The sequence below is a fragment of the Stigmatopora argus genome, chromosome 3 (assembly GCF_051989625.1).
Source record: "Stigmatopora argus isolate UIUO_Sarg chromosome 3, RoL_Sarg_1.0, whole genome shotgun sequence".
NCBI lineage: Eukaryota > Metazoa > Chordata > Actinopteri > Syngnathiformes > Syngnathidae > Stigmatopora > Stigmatopora argus.
In genome coordinates this window covers 6926105-6948561 of record NC_135389.1, presented here as the reverse complement: position 1 = coordinate 6948561, position 22457 = coordinate 6926105, and the positions used below count along the sequence as shown (strand labels likewise).

Sequence of the window (22457 nt, the reverse complement as noted above, 5' to 3'; positions counted from 1 at the left end):
TCCATCATGGATAGATTTTTTATTGTTTAATTATATCACTGTGTAGAAGCATTCAATATTTTTTGAATGGTCCTCCTGAAGCGCCCAACCCCTGCTCCCCCATGCCCCCACTCCCCCACCCATGTGTGGCCCTTCCCAAGGTTTCCTACTTTCCCACATTAGGGTTTTGGGGATTTTTCTTGGGTCATTTGAGGCTTCATATAAGCCCGTGGAGGCATTTAAAATTTTATGTGATGAAGGCAATAAAAGAAGGTGTGGCTTCACTGTTTGAAGAAGGTATATTTCTGAGATTGTTAGGATAACAATCTATCCATCATGGCAGAGTGCCAACGAGTCTGAAATTATCACTTATTTGGGCCTTTTGCCGGGAAAGCGCACTTTGTGGAGAAGCACTACCAATTTCGTCATACACAGCTGGGTACGATGACAATTAGGCTTTTGTCGAGTCAATGATGATGACAAAGCCTATGTCTGATTATCATTATGTCTGATTATTATAAAATCACTTAAGTTCACACTATACATTAACCACCGTGTTTGGACAGTTTACCTTTATTGGTACATCTTCATCATCTTCTTCTTTTCTCTCATCTTGGTCATCCCCTGCAGAATGACTCAGAAAAGTGAAACAATTACAGTTCAGTTGTCTCTTGACTCTTTCCCTACTCTTGGGTAAATGAATCACCGATAATGTAATGGGGGGAGGGACAGAAAGAGTGCCAGTGGCCAAACACAATTCATCCAGCACCTACAGAGACAGAACAGAGATAGGTTAAGCGTTAGATTTATACTTACATTGTGTAATACATGGAGGAAACAATGGTTATTTTTTCGGCTCCACCTCATTCAGTGGAGGTAAGGCTTGGATTTTGAGCAATTCAAAAACATCTGGATAGTCCTGTCCTGTAAGTTTCAGAACGATGTGACGGATAATTTTTGGTTTCTCTACTGCCTTCTCTGCTTTGTGGGCTTGTTCCAGTGGAGAAGGTATCTTGCTAGTGGATTTTTTGCTCTTCTTTGATACAGGAGCCTGTAAAGAGTATCATTGAATATACAAGGTAAATATTGTTGGGCGATGGATCTCATGAAGTTTCACAATATGGCAGAACATTTACAGCAAGTGCCAGTTTACATATGTGAAATTCTATATATACTATGTTAGTTAGTTACGTTACAACTGAAATCCAACAACCTGCTTCTCCGGGGGCTCTTCCTGCGCTGGAGGCTCCTGACCTGGCAAAGGGACTCTCAGCGCACCAATAACCCGGTCCCAATGTTGGAGAATGTGTTCCACTTGGATTTGGGTCTTTTCATATGCAGTGAACATACTGTGCAGCTTATCTATTGGCTAGTCAAGAAAATGATACAACAAAGATGATTAATGAACATGAAATGCAGACAATCCTTTGAAATTTTATCATAAAAGACAAGTTTATCCATCTATCCAGCTATCCATCTTCTATATCAGTTATGCTCTCAAGGCTGACATGATTATACCAAAACGTATTCCAGCTAACCTGTGGAAGGCAAGCTATAGCCTTGGCTAATAGTAACCAATTAATGCTTTACATAAGGGCTTTCCAAATCTAGCCTTCTGGGCCACTGTGGGCTTTGATCGATTCCGCACAGAAAATTTAACCGATGAGATTTATTCTGAAGAAACAGAACCTTTATTACAATCAACTGATTATGCTTGTAAAGACACCTGTTTGGTGAAAAGGTGTTGTCCTGTTCAGTTGGAATTAAATTCTGCACCCACAGCCGCCCTTTGTGAAATAGTTTGTAGACCCCGGCCTTATATCAAACCTACCATTGTATCTTCATTCCCCGGGAGGTCTTTATTAACATCTTCTTTGCTCTTTTCATCTTTGGTTTGCTTTCCTGCATCAATATTAAAAGGTGACAATACAAAGAAATGTATACATTTTCATATTCTTATAGGTTAAGTCTAAGTCACACGATAACAGTAGAGTAATCCCTCGAAAATCGTGGCTTTAACTTTCGCGGATTCACTACATCATGGTTTTTTTTCTGGAAAAAAAAGTTCATAAAAATGTGAAAATCCATGCTGAAACTAGCAAGCGGGCATGTTTAGTCAGGCGAGTACGATCATCCCGCAAATATCACGGACAATGGACCCATGGCCACAAGTGGACAAAAGACTTGAACTAAAACTCCCATTTACCTGTTTTTTTTTTATTCATATCAAGTGGAGAGAAACTATTTTCAGAGTGAGTACAGTATTTAAAGTAGTTGCATTTTAAAATTTATATTTAGAAATTAATACATTAGTCTTTTGCCTATATCTGTAATATTTAAAAAATATGCATTTTTTGATAATTGTACTTGTATTTCTGTATAGGCGCAAAAACATGAATTGTGGTAGTTATAATGGGGGTGATCCTAGTTCATGGTTTTTCATTTACCGCGGCAATGTCTGGTCTACATTAACCGCGATATTCGAGGGATTACTGTATTGATTTTTTTATTATGAATTAAGAGAGAACTTTAATCATTTTAAGATGTTTAAAGTTATTTTGTATGTGTACCATCAATGGAAGGTTGATCTTTCTTGTCCATGAGTGAGTCTTTAGAGGATGGCACTCGAGGAGCAGCCAATGCACTAGATGGCTAAAGTGAAGAAAAAAAAACAAAGTGAAAGAAAAACAATAGTTACTGATATTTTTGAGTGGGCACATGTTAGCGCTCTTACCATTTTGTAAATAATGTATTTAAAAATGCAGAGATTTTAAATTAACACAATTGTATGGATTATAAATCATGATTCTTTACAGTTTGGCTAGACCTGTGATTTATACTCGGAGGAGACCTGCATGTTTTTTTCCTTCACACTTAAGGCATGCTCTCTACTTCCTAAGTTTGGATAACTTTATTCATCCTGTATTCGGGAAATTTGCAGGAAGTTTGCAGAGTTGTTTAGAATTTATAATGAAGATCAAGACGGGATGAAAATGAAGATGGGGTAGTGATTTGGTGTGAGATTTGGTTTTTCTGTGGTAAACAAGTTATGATGTGTTGCTTTGTTGTGTTTTTTTAGACTTAAATTATCTGAATAACTTTGGCGATGTCTTGTTAAACTTGTTTTTTAATTTAAAAAATAAGTGCTTAAAAATAGACACACATACCTGCTTAGTCTCTATAGAGCCCTTCTTCCGTGAAACTTGTTTGCTTTCCTTAGCTCCACCCTTTTTGGTCTTTTTCTTAATCTCATCAATTTTCTGTTTCTTCATATCCTCCTGTTGTTGTTTATCTATCTGCACTTTCTTGATTTGCTCAAGAACTCTGGCAGATTGAAATACAGCATTCCAATTTGTTAAGTGGCAAATATACAACATGGTGAGTGACATTTGGGCGAGACTATGTTCATGTCATCATTACATGAGTTTCTTTTGTTTCTGTCGTTCAATAATACGCTCTTTCTCCTCCTCTGGCAGAGCTTCATATTCCTCTTCATCCATGTTCTGCATCCATTCCTCCTCTTCGCGCTCTTTTTCCTTCAACAAAGCCTCTGCAGACACATTTTTTAAAAAACAAAATTGATAGGTACTAATCAAATAAACATCATAAATGTTCGTGTTTCATTGTAAATGTCTTGCTCTTCTATTTATCATTCAATAAGATTTGAGCGTGCAATTTACCTTCAGCTTTTCTTTGGGCCCTCTTCCGAGATCTAAGCGCACTGTATGTGTCAAATAAGTTAATTGCATAAATGTGTTTACGGTTATTAAGGGCCTTGAGAATTACTTCGAGAGAGTATGCCACGGATTTGGTGTAGACTGAATCGAGACCATAAATTACTACACCACAGTAGCAGTCCTCCAACTGCAAAACAAGAAAAGCAAAGACAAAAACCAACGATCAAACATGTATGTTCGGTGGAAGTAAGGTGAATCTTGCTATAATGAAAAGTTTCCCATTACCTGAAACCTCTCTGATAGGATCTCAACCAGGAGCTGTTCAGGCAGGAGATTACTGAGTACGGCCTTATCAATGAACTGAAAGTATAAAGGGTTTGTTTTACAACCAATCCCGCCTTAAAGTTTTGAGATTGGAAATTCATGACTGTATAATAGAACGAGATTTTTAAACAAGATTCATTTGGAAAAAATAGACAGTTTATGAAAAGTAGTTTTGAAAAATAGTTATTAAAACAGCCCAAATTGAAATCGAAAGCACTCTCACAAAAATACATATATACATGGATAAACAGACAAACAAAAAATAGAGCCTATCCTAGCTGACTTTTTTTTAACAATAACATTTTGCCATCGTTATGATTCTGTTTGCATATTAACAACCACCATGCCCTACACAATTCAAAATTTAAAGACAGACACTATATGTCAAGGGTGGCGAACACATGGCTCTCGAGGCATATATGGATCGTGGGCAAAATGAATGCGGCTCTTTGCCACAGCAAATCTAGGGTAGTTGATGTGTTAACTCAGGTTGAGTTCCATTTGATGTGTGCGTGGACGATTACAATGAAATTAACACTTTATTGCTTTATAAGGGGAAGAAGTGTTATGGGGAATAATATGGGTTTAATTGTGTGTTTTTCTGTATGTCTGTTTGGGCAGGTCACTGTGTGGTGTGGCTCTTTGACTCTCACAGTTTAAAAAATTTGCTCTTTGTGTCTAACTTGTTAGCCACCCCGTGGACATGTTGAGGAGTAAAGAAAATGTACCATGCTACTTTGTGCGCTGGCATTCTCTTTCGACTCTTTCGGAGTTTTTAAATCACTGTAGTTGCTGTCATTGGGCTTTGACTGAACCTCAGTGGGAACACTGTCTGGAGAAAATTCTTCACCTTCACAGGGGGAATTTGGTTTTGAGTCGATGGTTGCAGATAACTGAGCTGGAAGAAAAAAATATAGCCATGAATGTTTTTTGTGACAAAGAAGTATCTGTTCCAATCACTCTATCAGAGAAAAATCAGAGTTGTAGAAATAACAGGAAACTCAAGAGAGCCATGACATTATGTTCTTCACAAGTCTATGTAAACTTTGGACCACAACTGTAGGTAACTCTAACCACTGATTGGAATCGTTAGCCAAACGTTTTCCACTGTTTTAATTCATTCATTTATTCATTCATTTTCTGTACCACTTATCCTAACAAGGGTTCCGGGGATTGATGGAGCATATACCAGCTAACTATTGGCACGAGGTGGGGGATACCCCGAATTGGTGACCAGCCAATCGCAGAGCACAAGGAGACAGACCACTATTCAAGCTCACACTCATACCTAGGGACAATTTAGAGTGTTCAACCAGCCTACCTCGCATTTATGGGATGTGGGGAGGATCACATGTCTGATTAAATTCAACTTTAACATGGAATTTGATATAGAGTAACTATACAAGATGTATTCACTTGTTTAGTTTGACATTCGACATTGGCTTAATTGGACTTCATATATTCCCCCTTTTGGTGATTCTATAGTATAGAAATATTGTAAGAGATTGTGCACACCAGCCTCCTCCAGCTTCTGCGCATACTCAGCCGCAGCACGGTTGAACAGTTGTCGTCCTGCCAGGCTAACGAGAGAAGTTCCATGCATCAGTGAGTCAGCAAGCATTGCATCCATACTTAGACATGCTGCTCCATAGTGATTTGCCAGAGGAGTCGCTGTTTTGCATTGATCTTAACAAATAAGAAGAAATTGCATTATGAATTCATTTTAATTCAGTCCTAATGCTGTGGGCTTCAAATACATTGATGCAAACATCAAGTCAACGTTTTTAATCAATGGAAACAATATATTATTGGGATATTAATTTACCAATTGAACCACCAAACTGAAGACCACATAATTTAGTCAATAAATGAAGCCAGGTGCATACAATGGGAGCGACATCATATAGAGTACATCGATATGCAGTAGAGATTTCTTTTACAAAAATAAATATCAGCTTCAAAGCACTAATGAAGGTATTTTGGCTCAGTCCTCTCCCTTACAGCAAGCCTTGATTGTTTTGGAGAATGAACAAGGGTCAAAGAGCTTACCAGAACTACTACATCTCCCAATGAGCAGCACAAAAGTTATTAAAATCAAGAAACAACGAGGGTGCTCAAATTTATGAACCTGGATTCTTTTGTTTAAATAGTTATTGTACAATTCCCATAATTCCTATTATCTGAGTTCTTCTAAAATATCACTGTGGTGTCTGCAACATGTTATATTTAACTGACTTTTCTGATTGAAACAACCAATGATTTTAAAAGGAAAATCTTTAAAATTATTAGGGGTGCCCAATCATTTTTCAAACAACTGTATCTCTCAGTCCAATATGTTTTGTTTGTTTGGTTACCTGTCAGTGGGGCTCCATACATAATAATAGCGATGCCTCTGCAGTTCAGAGCAGCTAGACCTTTGGGTGAAAGGTCAACACCCATGTATCGGGCAATCGCACTGGATAGAGGGTTTATCTCCAAACTTCCCAGACTCCCAGTAGATTGAGTTTTCATGATATCTGAAACGACTAATGTCCAAATACATATGACAACCTTAAAATATAAGTAAAAACTGACACTTTTACAGAGTGATACCAAAGGTCCTTATACATCAAGTGTTTTTAATAGACTTGTAAAATTTGATTGTTCAAACTTACTGAGTTCAGTCCTTCGTCTTTCACCCCTTTTACAGCCTCGCCGTTTTTGCAGACTCATCCCACCAACATTTTTATCTGAGGTATAAAAGTTGAGGTCATTGAACTTGAACACAAAAAAATTGTATTAAATCATGGCTGACAGATGCACAACATAAACTATGCCTGATACTCTCATGACCTTTTAGCCGCGAGCAGTGATCTTTGTAGAAGTCCATAAGTTCTATGGGAAGACTCTCTCCAGCATGTCTTGGAGGAAGCAGCAATACATCGTTGGCGTCATAACCATCCATAAGATTCAGGATCTTTGCAGTGCAATATAATGGAAGACAATGTGAAGAGAAAGAAAAAGACAGCGTTTGGCAGAATGGTAATAAATACCGCAAAGAAATGACTGTTAAAATAGCACTGTTAAAAATACCGTAGACAGAAAAAGAAGAGAAAAAGAGAAAGAGAGTATAAAATGAAAATCATAAAAATGCAGGATCTTTATCTGTCATTTTTTGCAATAAAATGAACGAGAAATTTTGTTATACGCAGCTGTTGTATAATGACAATAAAGGCATTTGATTTGAAACCGGAGTACCTCAGGGAATGTGCTACATCTCAGGGATAGTGTCTTTCATCTCATCTCCTTTTCTGAACCGCTTTATCCTCACTAGGGTCGCGGGGGTGCTGGAGCCTATCCCAGCCGACTTCGGGCCAGAGGCGAGGGATACCCTGAATTGGTGGCCAGCCAATTAACCCAGGTCCCCTGCTGTGAGGCTGACGTGCTTACCGCCAGGCCACTCAGGGATAGTGTATAAAACTTAATTGTAAATAGGCAAACTACTATTAAACATTTTAGCGGCAGCCTGGTAATGAACTGGTTAGCATGCCTGCCTCAACGTTGACAGGTTTTGTCTTCTAATCAGAATGGAATTTGTATGTTCCTCCCATGGTTATCTGGATACTTTGTGTTATCAAAGGGGGAAAAACGTAGGTATTGCCTTATTTCAACTTTAAATGTATACAGTAAGTCTTAATTTGTGTAAGCCGCCTGGTGCTATTGCGGTTCATAGTGGTAAGACAAAACAAAATAGAATATGAAGTTCCTAACTCAGTTTGAATGTGAGTCTTTCCCAAGTTCGCATTTGGAAAGCAAAGGCCATCTTTGAGCCAAGATTGCCACTGGATATAGTATGTTCGTTGGGGGAAGAATCAGAATGTCAAAAAGAACCATGTGATGAAAAAATTTCTGTGGGGACGAATTATCATGCAGACATAGGTAAATTACACACAGTTACATGTCAAACTAATTACAAATATTCAGATGTTTGTGGACTCTTCGAGATTGCGTCACTTTAAAACGCATTGTTAATTAACCCCGCGTAAACGTTGATTACCTCAAACATGTACATACAAAGAAGCAAAAGTAAACTAAGCCTACAATATTTAAAGTAACTATTTTTCTAGTGTCATGTTCATAGATGAAGGCTGTATGATCTTTTGGCATGGGTCAATTGAGTCTACTGTGTGGACTGAAAACTATGTACTATTTCCCTTACAGCTATCTATTTTTGGTATTTCTTTCTAACATTGTTTTATCCCCAAGTAAAAAATAGCATTGGTTTTTAGCAAATTACATCTACATAAGTAAACAAAAAGATAATATGGTAAAAAAAAGGTAATCATACCTTTTCTTCCTTTAGGTATTGTGTGTCATATTCTAGAGAGTAGAACTCAATGGGATAAGAGCAAGGGTTTTTAACGATGACTTCTGCTTCAATCTCCATACTGAATGGCAAACAAGCACCCATTATTAACGCTGGTGGACAAAAGTCCAGTTCCGGTTCTTCACCCTGTCCCAGGGCGGTGATGACAACTGGTTCGGTACCCTCGATTACAGTAATGATTAAATGTCGCTTGTAAAGACACTGTAAAGGAATCAATGAATTTTAAATCAATACACATTTGTTTGTATTATGTTTTCTGCAAGCATGGTTGTACCTGCATCTACATTCACTATATAATAATAACAATTGTAAAGTTAATTACCCCCTCAGTAGGACTGAACTTAATCTGGACATTTATCTGGTCACCGGGGTTGAGTACACCAGAAGAAGGAGTCATCTCAAACATCACGGGTGCCGGTCGGTGCTGCTGCAGGTATTTGCTGCGTTGATGAAGAGGAAGGAACTTATCGACCTGAAAGAAAAAAAATATCATTTATATATCAACCTAATTCAGTCAATAAGAAATTTAAACTGACAATAGCTTATATTACTGTGTACCTTTACAGGCTTCACATCCTCCACTATCCTCCATTGACAGGGCACAGATTCATGATTAAACAGCTGCATTGTCTGAATCTGATAAAAGAAATTATTTTAAAAATAAAAAACAATCAGTATTTTATATTGAGGTTGTTCTATCTATTTGGGGGCCAACGTGTGACATTTCGGGTAAATCAGCAAAATGATCACACAGGTTAAAATAATGTTTTAATTTGTTATTAAAAAATAATATTTATAAAAAATTGAAATCAGAGGAAAGGGTTTTCAACAGGAACCGTTTGAATAGGCATCAGACTGCTGTTCTCTCATCTCATTTTCTGAACCGCTTTATCCTCATTCGGGGCATGGGGGGGTGCTGGAGCCTCTCCCAGCTGACTCCGGGCCAGAGGCGGGGGACACCCTGAATCGGTGGCCAGGCTATTGCAGGGCACAAGGAGACGGACAACCATGCACTCACGCCCATAGGTAGGGGCAATGTAGAGTGTCCAATCAGCCTACCACACATGTTTTTGGAATGTGGGGGGAAACCGGAGTACCCAGATATACACAGACACGCACACACACACACACGTGTCATAAGAGTGTTGATTTATAACAGGATTACCTTACAGAATCCACAACGCACAGTGTCAAACTGAAGTGTGTCTGAGGAAATGGAGATTGATGGCACGGTCACCACTGCACAAAGACGCACCTGCACTGATGGGCCACCTATGATCTGTAATCACCCCCCATCCCCAATAAAATCAATTAAAACCAAGAATATCACATTGAAATTGGGCACTGTGAAGGACATGATTTTATAAATTGAAAACAGTTCCCAGGTGGATGGAAGGAAATTGTTATTTTCATTATTGATGCCCTCACTAATTAGGCAATACATTTAATTATTCATTCATCTTCCATACCTTGCATCCTCGTAAGGGTTGCGGGAGTTCTGAAGCCTATACCAATTTACTTCAGGCAAAAGGCAGATTACACCCTAGACCAGCCCTGGGCAATTAATCAAAAGGGTCTTAGGGTACACGGTCGATTGGTCGCCGGTCTTTTGGTCGCCGATCTTTTGGTCGCCGGTCTTTTGGTCGCCCGGAAGGTAAGTGATAATTACCATTTAAATCATTGCAAATTCCCTAAATACAAACTGTGAATTATTATTTAGTCATACTTAATGCCCTATTAATTATTAGGCTAAAGAAAAGCTCCAAATTTCCCGGACTTTTATTGTTTTTTGTTGGAGAACTTGTTAAGACCCTGACTGACGTAGCTTCTTAAAGGGACAACGCATGTACATACAAACTCTAATACACTCACACGTCGGCTCAGTGAAACTGCTCAGGGCCATTGTTGGCTTTTATTGATGCGTAGACCGTTTTGTTTTACCTTGTTTTGTACCGAGACAACGGGCGACCAAAAGACCGGCGACCAAAAGACCAGCGACCAAAAGACCGGCGACCAATCGAACGCACACGGGTCGCAGTGGGTGCAGGTTTTCGTTCCAACCCTTAAGAGAAAACCTTTCCACCAATCTGATATCTTATAAATGCAATCAGTGGATTGCAGTTAGGTGCTTCTTGTTTCATCAGACATCTAATTAGTTAAAGTGTCTGTACTGGTTCGGTTGGAACGAAAACCTGCACCCACAGCGACCCTCAAGGGCCGAATTGCCCAGGTCTGCCTCACACTGGTCACCAGTCAGCCATATGGCACAGAGAGACCGACGACCAATCGCACTCACAATCAGACCACCACCAGCAAGAATCAAGCCCGCGCCTGCCCGCACCAAAGTCACTTGAGTGAACCCTTACACCACAGATGGCCCTACATTTAATTAACCATGACTTAACTAGAATATGCAGAGTAAAGCTGATCAGGCCATAAACATACAAACTCCACGCAGGAGTGATGTGGCTTTAGATTTTTTTCAATGCAAAAAGTGTGCCGCAGCTCAAAAAAGGTTAGGGAACGCTGCAGTAAATGACTGATGAATTGAGGATTACCTGAATTGGAATGAGAGCACTTCTGATACCCAAAGCCAGGCTGCCTTTTTGGGGATCAAATTCCACAGTGAAATGCTCTGTCTCACCACAGGAAAGGTTTCTTATGCTACCAAATTCCACCCTAAAACCTTTGAAGGAACAATCACAACATTTCAATATGGCACCAATTAGGGACTACAGCAAGCAGAACACAATATTCACGTATAATTAAAAAAGCTATACTTATTTTTGATACCTTCCCATTTAGACATAAAATCTTTAGGTAACTCAATGTATCAAAAATAGGGCAGTGCATTAAAAAAATACCTGCAATAACTTTGGAGTTTGCGTGGAAGGAAACAGGTAGTGGCCCATTGTTGGTAATCAGTACAATGTGTTTAAGGACTTTGCTTGGAACAACATAACCAAAATCCAGAATATACTCAGGAAGAACAAATCTGAAGAAATAGAAAAGATAATTTTATTTATTCAACGACACAGTAGTGAAATTTTTGGCACAGTTACATCACAATGTCAAAAAATCTTACTCATAAATACTTCCAGATACCAAACTTTACATCCAGCCATTGGTTTTCTATATAGCTATTCATGAAAAATTGGACATTGTGGTTGCTAACCAATTGCAGGGCAGATATAAAGCAGATAATCATTCACATTGACAATTACAGGCAATTCAATCTCTTCGATTAATCTAAGGAGCTGTCTGCAAAATGAAGCTGAAGTGCCTAGAGTAAACTTACATGAGTTCAGGAAAAACATGCAAATTCCACTAGGGAGGCTGGAGCTCAGTATCGAACCCATACCCTCAAACCTGGATGGTAGATGGTCTAATCAGTAACCCACTATGCTGCATTGTACTGTCTGTAAACAAGGAATCAAAACATTTGCACACCCTTGGTCAAAGGATTTAAGACTCTTTTTAAATTCTATTTAAATGGTGAATAGCCTCCAAACTTAGGGAGACAGTTGTAAATTCACTCATTGGGGCGAATACTCCCATTTCTGGAGGAGCAAAGTTATTCTAATTAAAATACTTTTTTTTTTTCATGAGATTTTTTAATTTATCATTTGTGATTTTAGTTGGTGCTGTCAGTTTTTTTAAAAATCACAATTAATTGCGATTAATCACATATTTTTTTAGCTTTTAAAAGCAAAAATTGTGAGAAAAAAATGTAGTAAGGTTTAAATGCAACTTCATACTTGGTAAAGGAAATTAACTTAATTTTTCAAAATAACAAGGGCGCCTCACAGTTCTGATGTCACGGGTTCAAGCCTGGGCTGCAGCCTTCCTATGTGGAATTTACATGGGTACCTGTGTGGGTTTTCTTTGAGTACTCTGGTTTACTCCCACAGAAACATGTATGGTAGGCTGCTTCATTCATCCATTCAATTTCTGTACCGCTTATCCTCACAAAGGTTGCAGTGGGTGCTGGAGCCTATCCCAGCTGACGTTGGGCACCAGGCGGGGGACACTCTGCATTGGTGGCCAGCTAATCCCAGGGCACAAGGAGACAAAGGACAAGCCTTCACACTCGCATTCATACCTAGTGGACAATTTAGAGTGTTCAACCAGCTTACCTTGCATGTTTTGGGGATGTGAGAAGAAAACCTGGGGGAACATGCAAGGTCCAAACAGTGAGGACCTAGCTGGGATTGAACCGCCGACACCAGAACTGTGAAGCCGATGCGCTAACCAGCCGACCACTGCGCTGCCCTAGTAGGCTGGTTGAACACTCCAAATTGTCCTCTGGGTTTGAGTGTATGTGTAAATGTGTGTCTGTCTCCTTGTTCCCTGCAATTGGCTATCAACCACTTCAGGTAGTGGGCCGCCTACTGTCCATAGTTAGCTGGGATAGCCTCTATCAACCTGCCGCAACAAATCGTATTTTGCCCATTAAAATCCCAAATTAAGTTTTTCCTGATTACCGGTATTTCACACCACTCTATCTGGCCAAAACTAATGTGTCTGAGGTGGCCATGAGAGCAGTGTGCCCTGTCTGGACGTCTGAAGTATTTTTGACAAGCTAGGATGGTCAGGAATGGTGATAATTAATCACGTGTTAAAACAATCTACTGTGTCAAAGCCAATGTGAGTAAACTCCACTACTAATGCGTAAAATTGAGAACACTAAATTTTATAAATACCTGCTGAGTTTGCTCCATTTTTTGTTGGAACATTGGGTGTTTCCCATTTCCATGAGGCTCTTGCTTACAGCCAAAGCATTCTCCGTGACCAGCATTTTCTCAATTTCAAAAAAATGCCACCTTTCAAACTAGTGGACAGACAGTAGAAAGTCAAGTCATGCGATTTATCTGTAATAGTCAAAAAACAGTCATGCAAACTTAAACAGCAAACAATAACGCTATTCAATTGAACAGTTCCACCAATAAAATCTGAACTTTTAAAATGATCTTACAAGAGCCCAAGAATTGGAAATCTAATTTATGACATAGTAAAATTTATTTTGAGGACTAACGTGAAAGGAACTCGTAGCCTCCAATTCAACAGCTAGTTTGGACTGCTCGAACACACCACTGTAACTCTCCTTTGCTGCAGAGAAATGACAAGATGGAAAGAAGAAAGGGTTTTAAAAAGTTCTATTTGTTTTTCGACTCTTAAGGGTATTGTGTAATCCATGTAAAGAAGAATATTGTTCATTCCTGTTTTTTTAATAACATTGTTCTACATTTACCCAGGCTTCGAGGTAAATTCAGGGAGATCTTTGGGAACACTCCTTCACCGGTTAGTTTGACGACCTGTGGTGGTAAGTGAGCAACAACCAGCTGAAACTCCTTTTCAAACTTCTCAGGGATGCCAGGGAGGTAGAGGATACGCAGACAAAGAATCATGCCAGCTTCAATGTAACCCTGTCACCAAAAACATTTACTGTAGTTGGAAAAATAACTGCCAGTAGGTTACATTACTGTCATTTATGGTCTGAGCTTCAACTCACCAAAGAAGGAATGACCAGTGGCAGACCAGGTTGAATCTTCTCATTCTGTTCGTTCTCGGATTTCTGTTCGTTCTCAAATTTCAGCATTGTATCTTCCATTACATCTACTAGTGTGGTCATTTCATTTTGAGGCCTTTGAATAGTGAATTTAAAGCCAACCTTTCCGGTATTCTTCACAATCACCGTAGACTCCCCAATACTGTCAAACCGCTGGAATACATATACCGTAGAAAGAAGTGATTATGTGTCTTAATTATTGATTCTTATTATTTCATTTGAAGGTATCCACACTCCATTCTATGCACATGATGCTGCTTCCATAGAAGTTCCTCCTTCATTAAGCAAAAGGTATAGAACAGAAAAGCCATTTATTTTATTTTACTTATTGACTGACAACAAATCATGACTGACACGAGCTTGATATTTCATCATACAAAGGTAGGTACTGTACAACTAGACATGACCCACAGCATAACACCATTGATTTAAAACCACCTAACTTACTTGTAAATTATAGTGATATATAATGCTGAGATGAATTTTATTTCCCGAGTGTGTTGTATTGATTCTTAAAATACTGAATTGGACTACCTCTCAATGCAGCGTTTCTAATTCTGCTTTTGTCCGCAAATATCTCATTACACCAGTTGATTATAACAGCTAGAGGTCTAACTGCCAGAAGTTATAATGATTCTTGCAATTCTACAAATATTGTTTAAAAGCAATAAAACCACAGCTTGACATTTTGACATCCACCAATTTGCCAAAAGGAGGGTTGTTTCTTTTGTGGCTTGTAAACACACCCTCCCAAAAAGCCACACTTCAAAAATTCTTTCTATTGTTCTGAAGCAATTAATTCTTGGTTGGCTTTCTGAAGGTAAGTAATACTTATGGCAAATAGATTTACACAGGTATAGTGCCTTTCCACCTTCAAGGCACTAAAAGCGTTTTGACACTACAGTGGCACCTCTCCTTACAAGTGCTTCAACTTCCGGTTTTCTCAAGTTACGAAACGCTTTGATATGTAAATTATTGTTTAAAAAAATGATATACTATAGCATAAAAATATGAGAAGGAAATGCTGCAACGAATGCCATAGACTTCACTACAGCCTTCATTCAAGCCATGCTCATTAGCTAGTCCTTTCAGCTACACCGTCGCCACATAGCCTACTTAACGAGACTTTACACTCGCGGTGCCCTTCAACCCACTCAGCCCTTGCGTCCGCAAATGCACCACGAGGAGCATCATGTGGCCACATTACATCAACAGAGTGACGATACAGAGAAAGAGAGTAAGCGAGCGACCAAGCGGGAGAGCTAATTTAAAAAAATATATATATATATATATATATAAATATATATATATATATATATATATATATATATATATATAAATATATATATATATATATATATATATATAATTTATTAGTTTGTTGTTATTTGTGCACTTCCTGGTGAAGCCTTAAATCTCATTATACTTGTATAATGACAATAAAAGCATTTGATCAATTCAATTAAATTATTTCAAACACAGGCATACCTGTAAACCAAAGTCAACAGTTGTTGACTCCAGACTGAAGCTGATCTCTGATGCTTCTCCTCGGAGTGTAATATCATATATTGGTCCATGCTCTACTTGGCACTGTGCGATTACCTCTCTACTAACAAAGTCCTGGCCATGGAAAATGAATGTGACCAACTGCTGTTCACCAGGTTTCAAATGTCCTTGCATTGGTAAGACGTCAAAAATCTAACAAAAGAACATAGATGATAGAATTTCAAAGCAATAATGAAAATCAATCATTTCTGAAAGTGGAATTTGATTTCTTTGTATTTTTTCCAAACATACTGTCTTCATCATTGTGGGTTTTAATATTGAAACATTCACTTCTGCTGTAGGAATTATGTGCACATAATTATCATTTATCATACATTTATTGTAATAAAGTATAAGTTTTGCTTTGCATTCCTTACAAAAAGGACCTCCATCATTTTAGCAATGAAGAAGGCTTTCCTTATCATTATATCATTAAAGTGATTTTTTTAATCATTAAAAAGTAGTAACTGCATTGTGTGCAACATGAATGCCCCTAAGAAAAATGTACGGGGTGTATTAAGAGTGCTCAAGCCTTCATCAAGGTTTGGCTGACACAAGGATTTACAACAAGCACTCCCCTTTGTTTTGGACCCTCAAGATGCCTCCTGCCATTTTTGTTCTCGTGCAATTTAGAGCTTATGGTAATATGATTTGTCTACGTGTTTTGACACACATGAAGTTGGCTTAATTCCACCCACATGCAGACACTTAGTCAAACAAACTCAAACGTCCCAATTGCTTTATTAGGCCCTCCATTTAGAGTTGGGACGTCAATGTATTCAGGGCTACCAAATGAAATAAAAGTAGACAAAAGAAAATGGGAGGTTAGAATGCTGTTTGCAAACTGCGACAACTCCTTGCTGCTGTAAAATAAAAAAGAGTGTATTCTCTGTTATTTCTGTATCTTTGTATGAACATCAATCAAAATACACCGGACACCTGTGTACAGTTTGTGTGTTCACCCCATGACAGTGTGGCTTCGGACAGCTTCTTTTCCCATTACAAAACAACCACACTACGTTAATTGAAGTTTTTAAATTATCCTATTGTGGGAATGGATCATGGAATTATTTCTCTGCAGTATGTACTCTCTTCTTGCGCAAAGCCAGCTAGTAGCTCAGCCCTCAGCCATGAAAATGGGTGGAGTGAAGATGTTACATTACAAAAATATACAAGAATTTAATAAAAAAGTGCAAATCATAATAAATTGTTAGGTTTTGTGTTGGAGCATACCTCTTGCACACATTCAGAACATTGCAGGTTGTCTTGATCTGGGGAAATACTATCATCATTTAGAGCAGCTGAAGGGTCAGAAGATCTTTTTGGAGGACAATTACATTATTGTAATTAATAATTATATTACAACAGCATAATTATTAATGTCACAATATCTGTAGAAGTGTTTTGAGTTGTATTGAAATGCCACAAATTTGAAGCAAAGCAATTAAGTACATTCACAATTAATCTTGTTTATGTGTTAAAGTGTTAATATACCTGATAACACATTGTGTATGATCCACCAAACAAGTCCAGTGGTAAAAAACTGGCAAAGGGGAACAATTTGTCATTGTAACTTCCTGATGATTTTCTGTGGAGTTGAGCACACTGCCAAAGTCCACTGTGGTTGAAGAAAAATGTAGATTTGGAAAATGTACTTCAGCATGCAGTTCCACCCTGTCTTGATGTGGGTGCCCTATATAGCGCATGTTGAGGGTCTAGAAACCATGATCAAAAATGAAAATGTAAGAATACAAATCCGAACATTTTAAAATATTTTTTTTAATAGATTTTTTTCTTTTAACTTCAAGACATTACAGTTTTAAGTTCATAATTCACAATACGGGATGAATAAAGTTGCCCAATCCAATCCAAGCCGATACACATGATGACTATGTGTCCATTCTGTCTTTTTCTAATATAGATGTTTCCGGCGACTTGCACATTTGCAGAGTACAAATTAGACCCAAAAAAATCATTTACACTGCAATGCACATCTACGGACTATGGTAAATGAATTGAGCATTACCATACCTAGATAAATAAAATGGAAAATAAGAACTAAAGTGCTGTTGGTAATTTAGTTCAAATTTAGATCGTTTCATTTAGGAGTGTCATGTGATAAAAGATGTCCACAATCTGTATAAATGTACTAATTGTCCTTTAGATGACGTAATGAATTCTTAAACACCTATTCGAAATCTCTTCCACTGGCCTAATTTTACATGTTAACAACTTTTCTTTAAAAAAAATGAATATAAAAAGAACCCTTTACATTACCTGATCCACTACTTGTGACAAATGGCCATGGCAGTATGTTGGGTCGAAACATATCCACAAGCGAGTCTCTTCCCCTTGAACTAATGTCAATCTCTATATGAAAAAAGCTTTCTGCAGTTAAGTTAAATATAAACATTTTTTGCAATATTAAAGTCATTACCAACACATGCCTAGTGTGGTCTTTTTTGTAAAAATAACATGTAAAATGGTATGTGTTAATATTTTCACACACAGGTCGCTCCAAAGTATAAGTCGCACTACGGGCCAAACTAAAAAGACTTATGGTCCTGAAAATATGGTATATTCTGTGATGTTTGTACAATAATTTTGCAAATGTACATAGAATTAGAAATGGTTAACAGTGTTTGAACATATGTATGCCTTTTTTGTTGTTGGTGAGTGACATGTTTTCCCGTTGGACTCAATTGGTTGCTTCACTAAACCAACCTATCTGATGCAGTATACATTCATTCATCTCCCATACCACATCCTCACAAGAATCCCATGATGTGCGGGAGATTATCCAAGCCAACAACGGGCAAGAGGCAGAGGCTCTGAATTAGTTGCTAGCCAATCAGAGGGTACAATGAAAAAGACAACCACTCACGCTCACAATCACATCGTCACCGAGTGAGAATTAAACAAAGACTGCACACACCAATGTCAGGTGGAATAACCACGGCATTATTGGGTGGAACTGCAGTATACATGCAGTGCAAAATAATTTGGAAACATATTGAAAAGAGGACTCAATGAACAGATTGCATTTGTAGGTCTGACTGGGTGATATAATCCATTCAGAATCATTGAAGTAAGAGAGATAAAGAGTTACCTTACTGTTAGTTGAACTCTTGACTCCCCGTTGCTCACACAGAGAGAAAGGAAAAGCAAGAAAGAGTTCCATGGATAGAGACAAAGACGAGACGTTCTTTAATACCAGCTCTTCAAATAATTGGGTAAGATCTTCTCCTGGAAGCTGCAAAATATGTAAGTGATCAAATTAGTATGCGTTTATGTAATGGTGAGAGATTCTTTAATGAACCTTTTCTACGTAGAAATTCAGCTTCTGGGAGGAAATTCTTATCACAGGGGCCACAAACTGGCATGTCAGCTCCACAGTAAAGATATGCTCCTTAAAGCCCTGATGACCCACGATGCCACAGCAGACAAGATGTTCTCTCACAATCTGCGGTGAGAGATAATGGTTACTTGTATAAAAGGGAAAAAACTGCACAAACGTATGTAATTAGTTTTTCTCTTGTTTTACAGCAAAATATTCAATATGGTTTGACCAACGTGTTCATGGTGTAATTATTGTTAAGTTTTAAAAAATTCTGGAATACTTTGATGACAAGTAGAGCAGGATAATTAATATCGGCTCTACAATAACTAGTAACTATCTGTAATGGGAGGAACAGGATTTCTTACTGACTGTTGGAAGAATTGTGTTTAACGAATTATCTTATGTATGCTGTTTCATATTGAATTATATAGAATATTTTGTTGAACAAAGAGCACCTAGTTTGGCTAACTCAATTCTGATTTTTGGGACAACCTCTTCTTCTCTTTGTCTGTAATGATTGTTTTCCTCAGACACCAAGTAGACAAGCCTGTCTAATCAGCCCCTGATTTGCTTTACCCTTCATATCCAGTTTGTTCATGAGGACAGGAATCTTTTATCTAAACAGACTTCCTCAGTTTTGGGATTGAAGTCTTCCTGTGCGCTATAGTGTCTTGCGAAAGTATTCGCCCCCACTTGAACTTTTCGACCTTTCACCACATTTCAGGTTTCAAGTTTTTGTCCAACCTTTGCTTTTGAGTATGTAGCGTTTTTGTTACCACAACCAAAATGGCGCCGTTCAAGTGGCAGCCGGTGGCGGTAGCTCCGTCCACTCTTGCTCGTTTTGTGTTTTTGCTGGTTTTCTGTCTTAATAATTTGATTTGGTGATTCTTAATGATCCCATTTACTTTGATTTGCTTTGTACTTTGTGCTTTTGCTTTGTTGTTTTGCAGCCTTTACGCCTGTACTGTCTAACTGTCTAACTTAGCACTATGCCTTTTCTTGCTACTGTCACAATGAAATTTCCCAAATACGGGATGAATAAAGTTATCCAATCCAATCCAAACATAAAGATATTGTCACAATGAAATTTCCCGAATACGGGATGAATAAAGTTATTCAATCCAATCCAAACATAAAGATATAAAATTAAACCTTTTTCTCAAGAATCAACGAATGGGACACAATCGTGAAGTACAAGTAGATACATACCCATTTCTAATTGGGTGTGCAGACAATGTCCAATGCCACAAACAGACATGAAGACATCAAGTACGAAGGCTACAAAAGTTGTAAAAATGCTCAGATGATCTATGTCAGTAGACATGTGGGCAAAACTATTGACTTTAAACAGTCACTGGCAAAGGTCACTACACAAAGTAAAATACTGGGCAACAGACACACAAGCCACATATTTATCTTCACTAACTCACCTTTGGGAAGTTTAAGGATCCTTTCAGAATCATGTCGACGGAGTCACCTGGGAACAGTTCCATACGTGTCGGGCTGATGCTGAATACTGGTCTGTTAGAATTTGAGGACGCCCATGGAAGACAGCTTACAGAATCTCTCTTTTTTGCAGTTGCAATGCGGGGCAGCGAAGTCCGATGAGATGAGCACACAGTCTTAAAGTAAAGTCGGTGTACCCGTTGGCCATAGTTTGTCACTTTGAAGTGGAAGTCGCACGATCCATGGCTGAGGACACAGATATGTAAAAAGCAACACAAAACAACACAAAAACAATGTAAGACTACATATTATATGCTCTCATGTGGTATTTCGAATATAGGTTTAATCAATTCATACTACCTAAAGTGTGTGCCAAGGTCAAGATTTGGGTGTAAGGGTTTATCACTGACAATTGTGGTGCCTATGCCTGTTGCAGACAGGGCAACAGTGTGTGATTGACTGCCTTGGATAGAAATCTCAAGTTTGTCTTGAAACAAGACAGTGTCTTTCAGATTCGCCACAACTTTAAGCTCCAGTTTTCCTTGTGGTGGCACTTCCCCTTCATCAGGTTCAACACGCCAAGGGGACTTTCCTTGGCACTATGGAATAAAGATATGGTTAGTGTTAATTATGTGTGCTTCTTTTTTCTCTCCATGTCATCAGGGTTTACTGTTTATGAATGAAAATGTAGAAGTATTTCCCATTGCACGTCCATGGTCATCATTAAATGTGCTTATTGTGCATCGAATTGCATCAATATTTATTAATTTATTTGTCTTATCCTCATAAGGATACCAGGGGCTATCCCAGTCAACTTTAGGAAGTACACGGGGGTCACCTTGTACTGGTTGCCAGTCAATCGCAAGGCACAATGAGGCAAACAACCATTCACACTAACATTCATCCCTAAAGACAATTTATAGTGTTCAAACAGCCTAACATGCATGTTTTGGGAATGCTGTAGGAAACAGAGAAAACCCACACAGGCACGGGGAGAACATGCAAACTCCACAAAGGAAGGTTGGAAACTACCAGGGATTGAAGCCTCAATCTCAGAACTGTGAGGCGCCACACCCACACCATGCCGCTTCTCATCATTATTAGATATCATTTCGTTATCGTCATTTAGATCATTATTTATAATAGTACAAAATTGGCTTATTTGGAGGTCAGATCTGAGCACAGAAAGTATCCAAAGTAATTTCAAAATGCTGAAATTTGCCAAGGACGGATTACCCATTACCTTTTTGAAATGATAAGTAGGATTTTAAAGGTTGTTGGATTTGCATAAAAAGCTCAAAAATATTGTAGTAAAACGTGGAGTGATATTTGATAGAATACTACCACTGTGGTGTTTTCTTATGGCGTCGCTAATCTAATAAAATCTAAATAATGTGATCAATCAACCAACAAGACCATCGTTAATTTGTCTTTTTGTACACTGGACATTAAAAAGTATAACTTCTTGATATAACTATGAACTATGAACTTCTTGACCAACCGACCACAGACTGTTAGACTTGGTCCCCACCTCTCTTCCTCCATTACACTGAGCACTGGCTCCCCTCAAGGCTGTGTACTGAGTCCTCTTCTGTACTCCCTGTACACATACGACTGTACACCCACCCACCAGTCTAACGCCATCATCAAATTCGCTGACGACACCACTGTGGTCGGACTCATCTTGCGGTAACATAACACACATTCCCTTCTGCGGTAATATGAAAAGATGTTTTGGTGGTGATCTGCCTCCTACTAGCTGACTGAAGGTAAGGTAAGTGAAAGACAGTGAGAGGTAAGCGACCTGTATCCATAACAGCAGAATGCCAAATTACAAGTCCGTAACTTGCACTTATTTAGGTCTTTTGCCGAGTAAACGCAGCTTATGGAGAAGCACCACCAATTTCGTCACACGCAGTTTCTGGGTGTGATGACAAGTAGGCTTTTTGTGTTGTTGATAATGACGACAGGGCCTATGTCCGATTATTATTATTATATGTATGTATATATATATATATATATATATATATATATTTATATATATATTATATATATATATATATATATATATATATATATATATACAGACGCTCCCCTACTTACGAACGCAATTGGTTCCGAGCGATTGTTCATAAGTTGAATTTGTTTGTAAGTTGATTCAGTGCTATATTTTGTATTATAATTTATGTTTAAGGCCAATATAAGTATATT

At 38.3% G+C, this 22457-nt stretch overlaps 1 protein-coding gene across 1 annotated transcript in view; it reads right to left on the bottom strand.

The window, feature by feature from the left end:
- hydin (HYDIN axonemal central pair apparatus protein) overlaps positions 1-22457 on the bottom strand; it is a 70256-nt gene that overhangs the window by 28931 nt on the left and 18868 nt on the right. The window contains exons 18-49 of the mRNA XM_077595661.1: positions 20607-20845; positions 20231-20492; positions 18780-18923; positions 18570-18713; positions 17738-17830; positions 16955-17175; positions 16694-16778; positions 15404-15613; positions 13859-14068; positions 13598-13772; positions 13382-13455; positions 13050-13177; positions 11211-11341; positions 10905-11032; positions 9512-9625; positions 8905-8982; positions 8669-8818; positions 8308-8547; positions 6813-6936; positions 6635-6709; positions 6335-6505; positions 5496-5666; positions 4709-4878; positions 3942-4016; positions 3660-3843; positions 3400-3529; positions 3147-3303; positions 2550-2631; positions 1811-1881; positions 1193-1348; positions 842-1030; positions 551-748 (exon numbers count right to left, since the gene is read on the bottom strand). Coding sequence (XP_077451787.1) covers positions 551-748; positions 842-1030; positions 1193-1348; positions 1811-1881; positions 2550-2631; positions 3147-3303; positions 3400-3529; positions 3660-3843; positions 3942-4016; positions 4709-4878; positions 5496-5666; positions 6335-6505; positions 6635-6709; positions 6813-6936; positions 8308-8547; positions 8669-8818; positions 8905-8982; positions 9512-9625; positions 10905-11032; positions 11211-11341; positions 13050-13177; positions 13382-13455; positions 13598-13772; positions 13859-14068; positions 15404-15613; positions 16694-16778; positions 16955-17175; positions 17738-17830; positions 18570-18713; positions 18780-18923; positions 20231-20492; positions 20607-20845 — 4779 coding nt within the window. The remainder of the gene's footprint in view (positions 1-550; positions 749-841; positions 1031-1192; positions 1349-1810; positions 1882-2549; positions 2632-3146; positions 3304-3399; positions 3530-3659; positions 3844-3941; positions 4017-4708; positions 4879-5495; positions 5667-6334; positions 6506-6634; positions 6710-6812; positions 6937-8307; positions 8548-8668; positions 8819-8904; positions 8983-9511; positions 9626-10904; positions 11033-11210; positions 11342-13049; positions 13178-13381; positions 13456-13597; positions 13773-13858; positions 14069-15403; positions 15614-16693; positions 16779-16954; positions 17176-17737; positions 17831-18569; positions 18714-18779; positions 18924-20230; positions 20493-20606; positions 20846-22457) is intronic.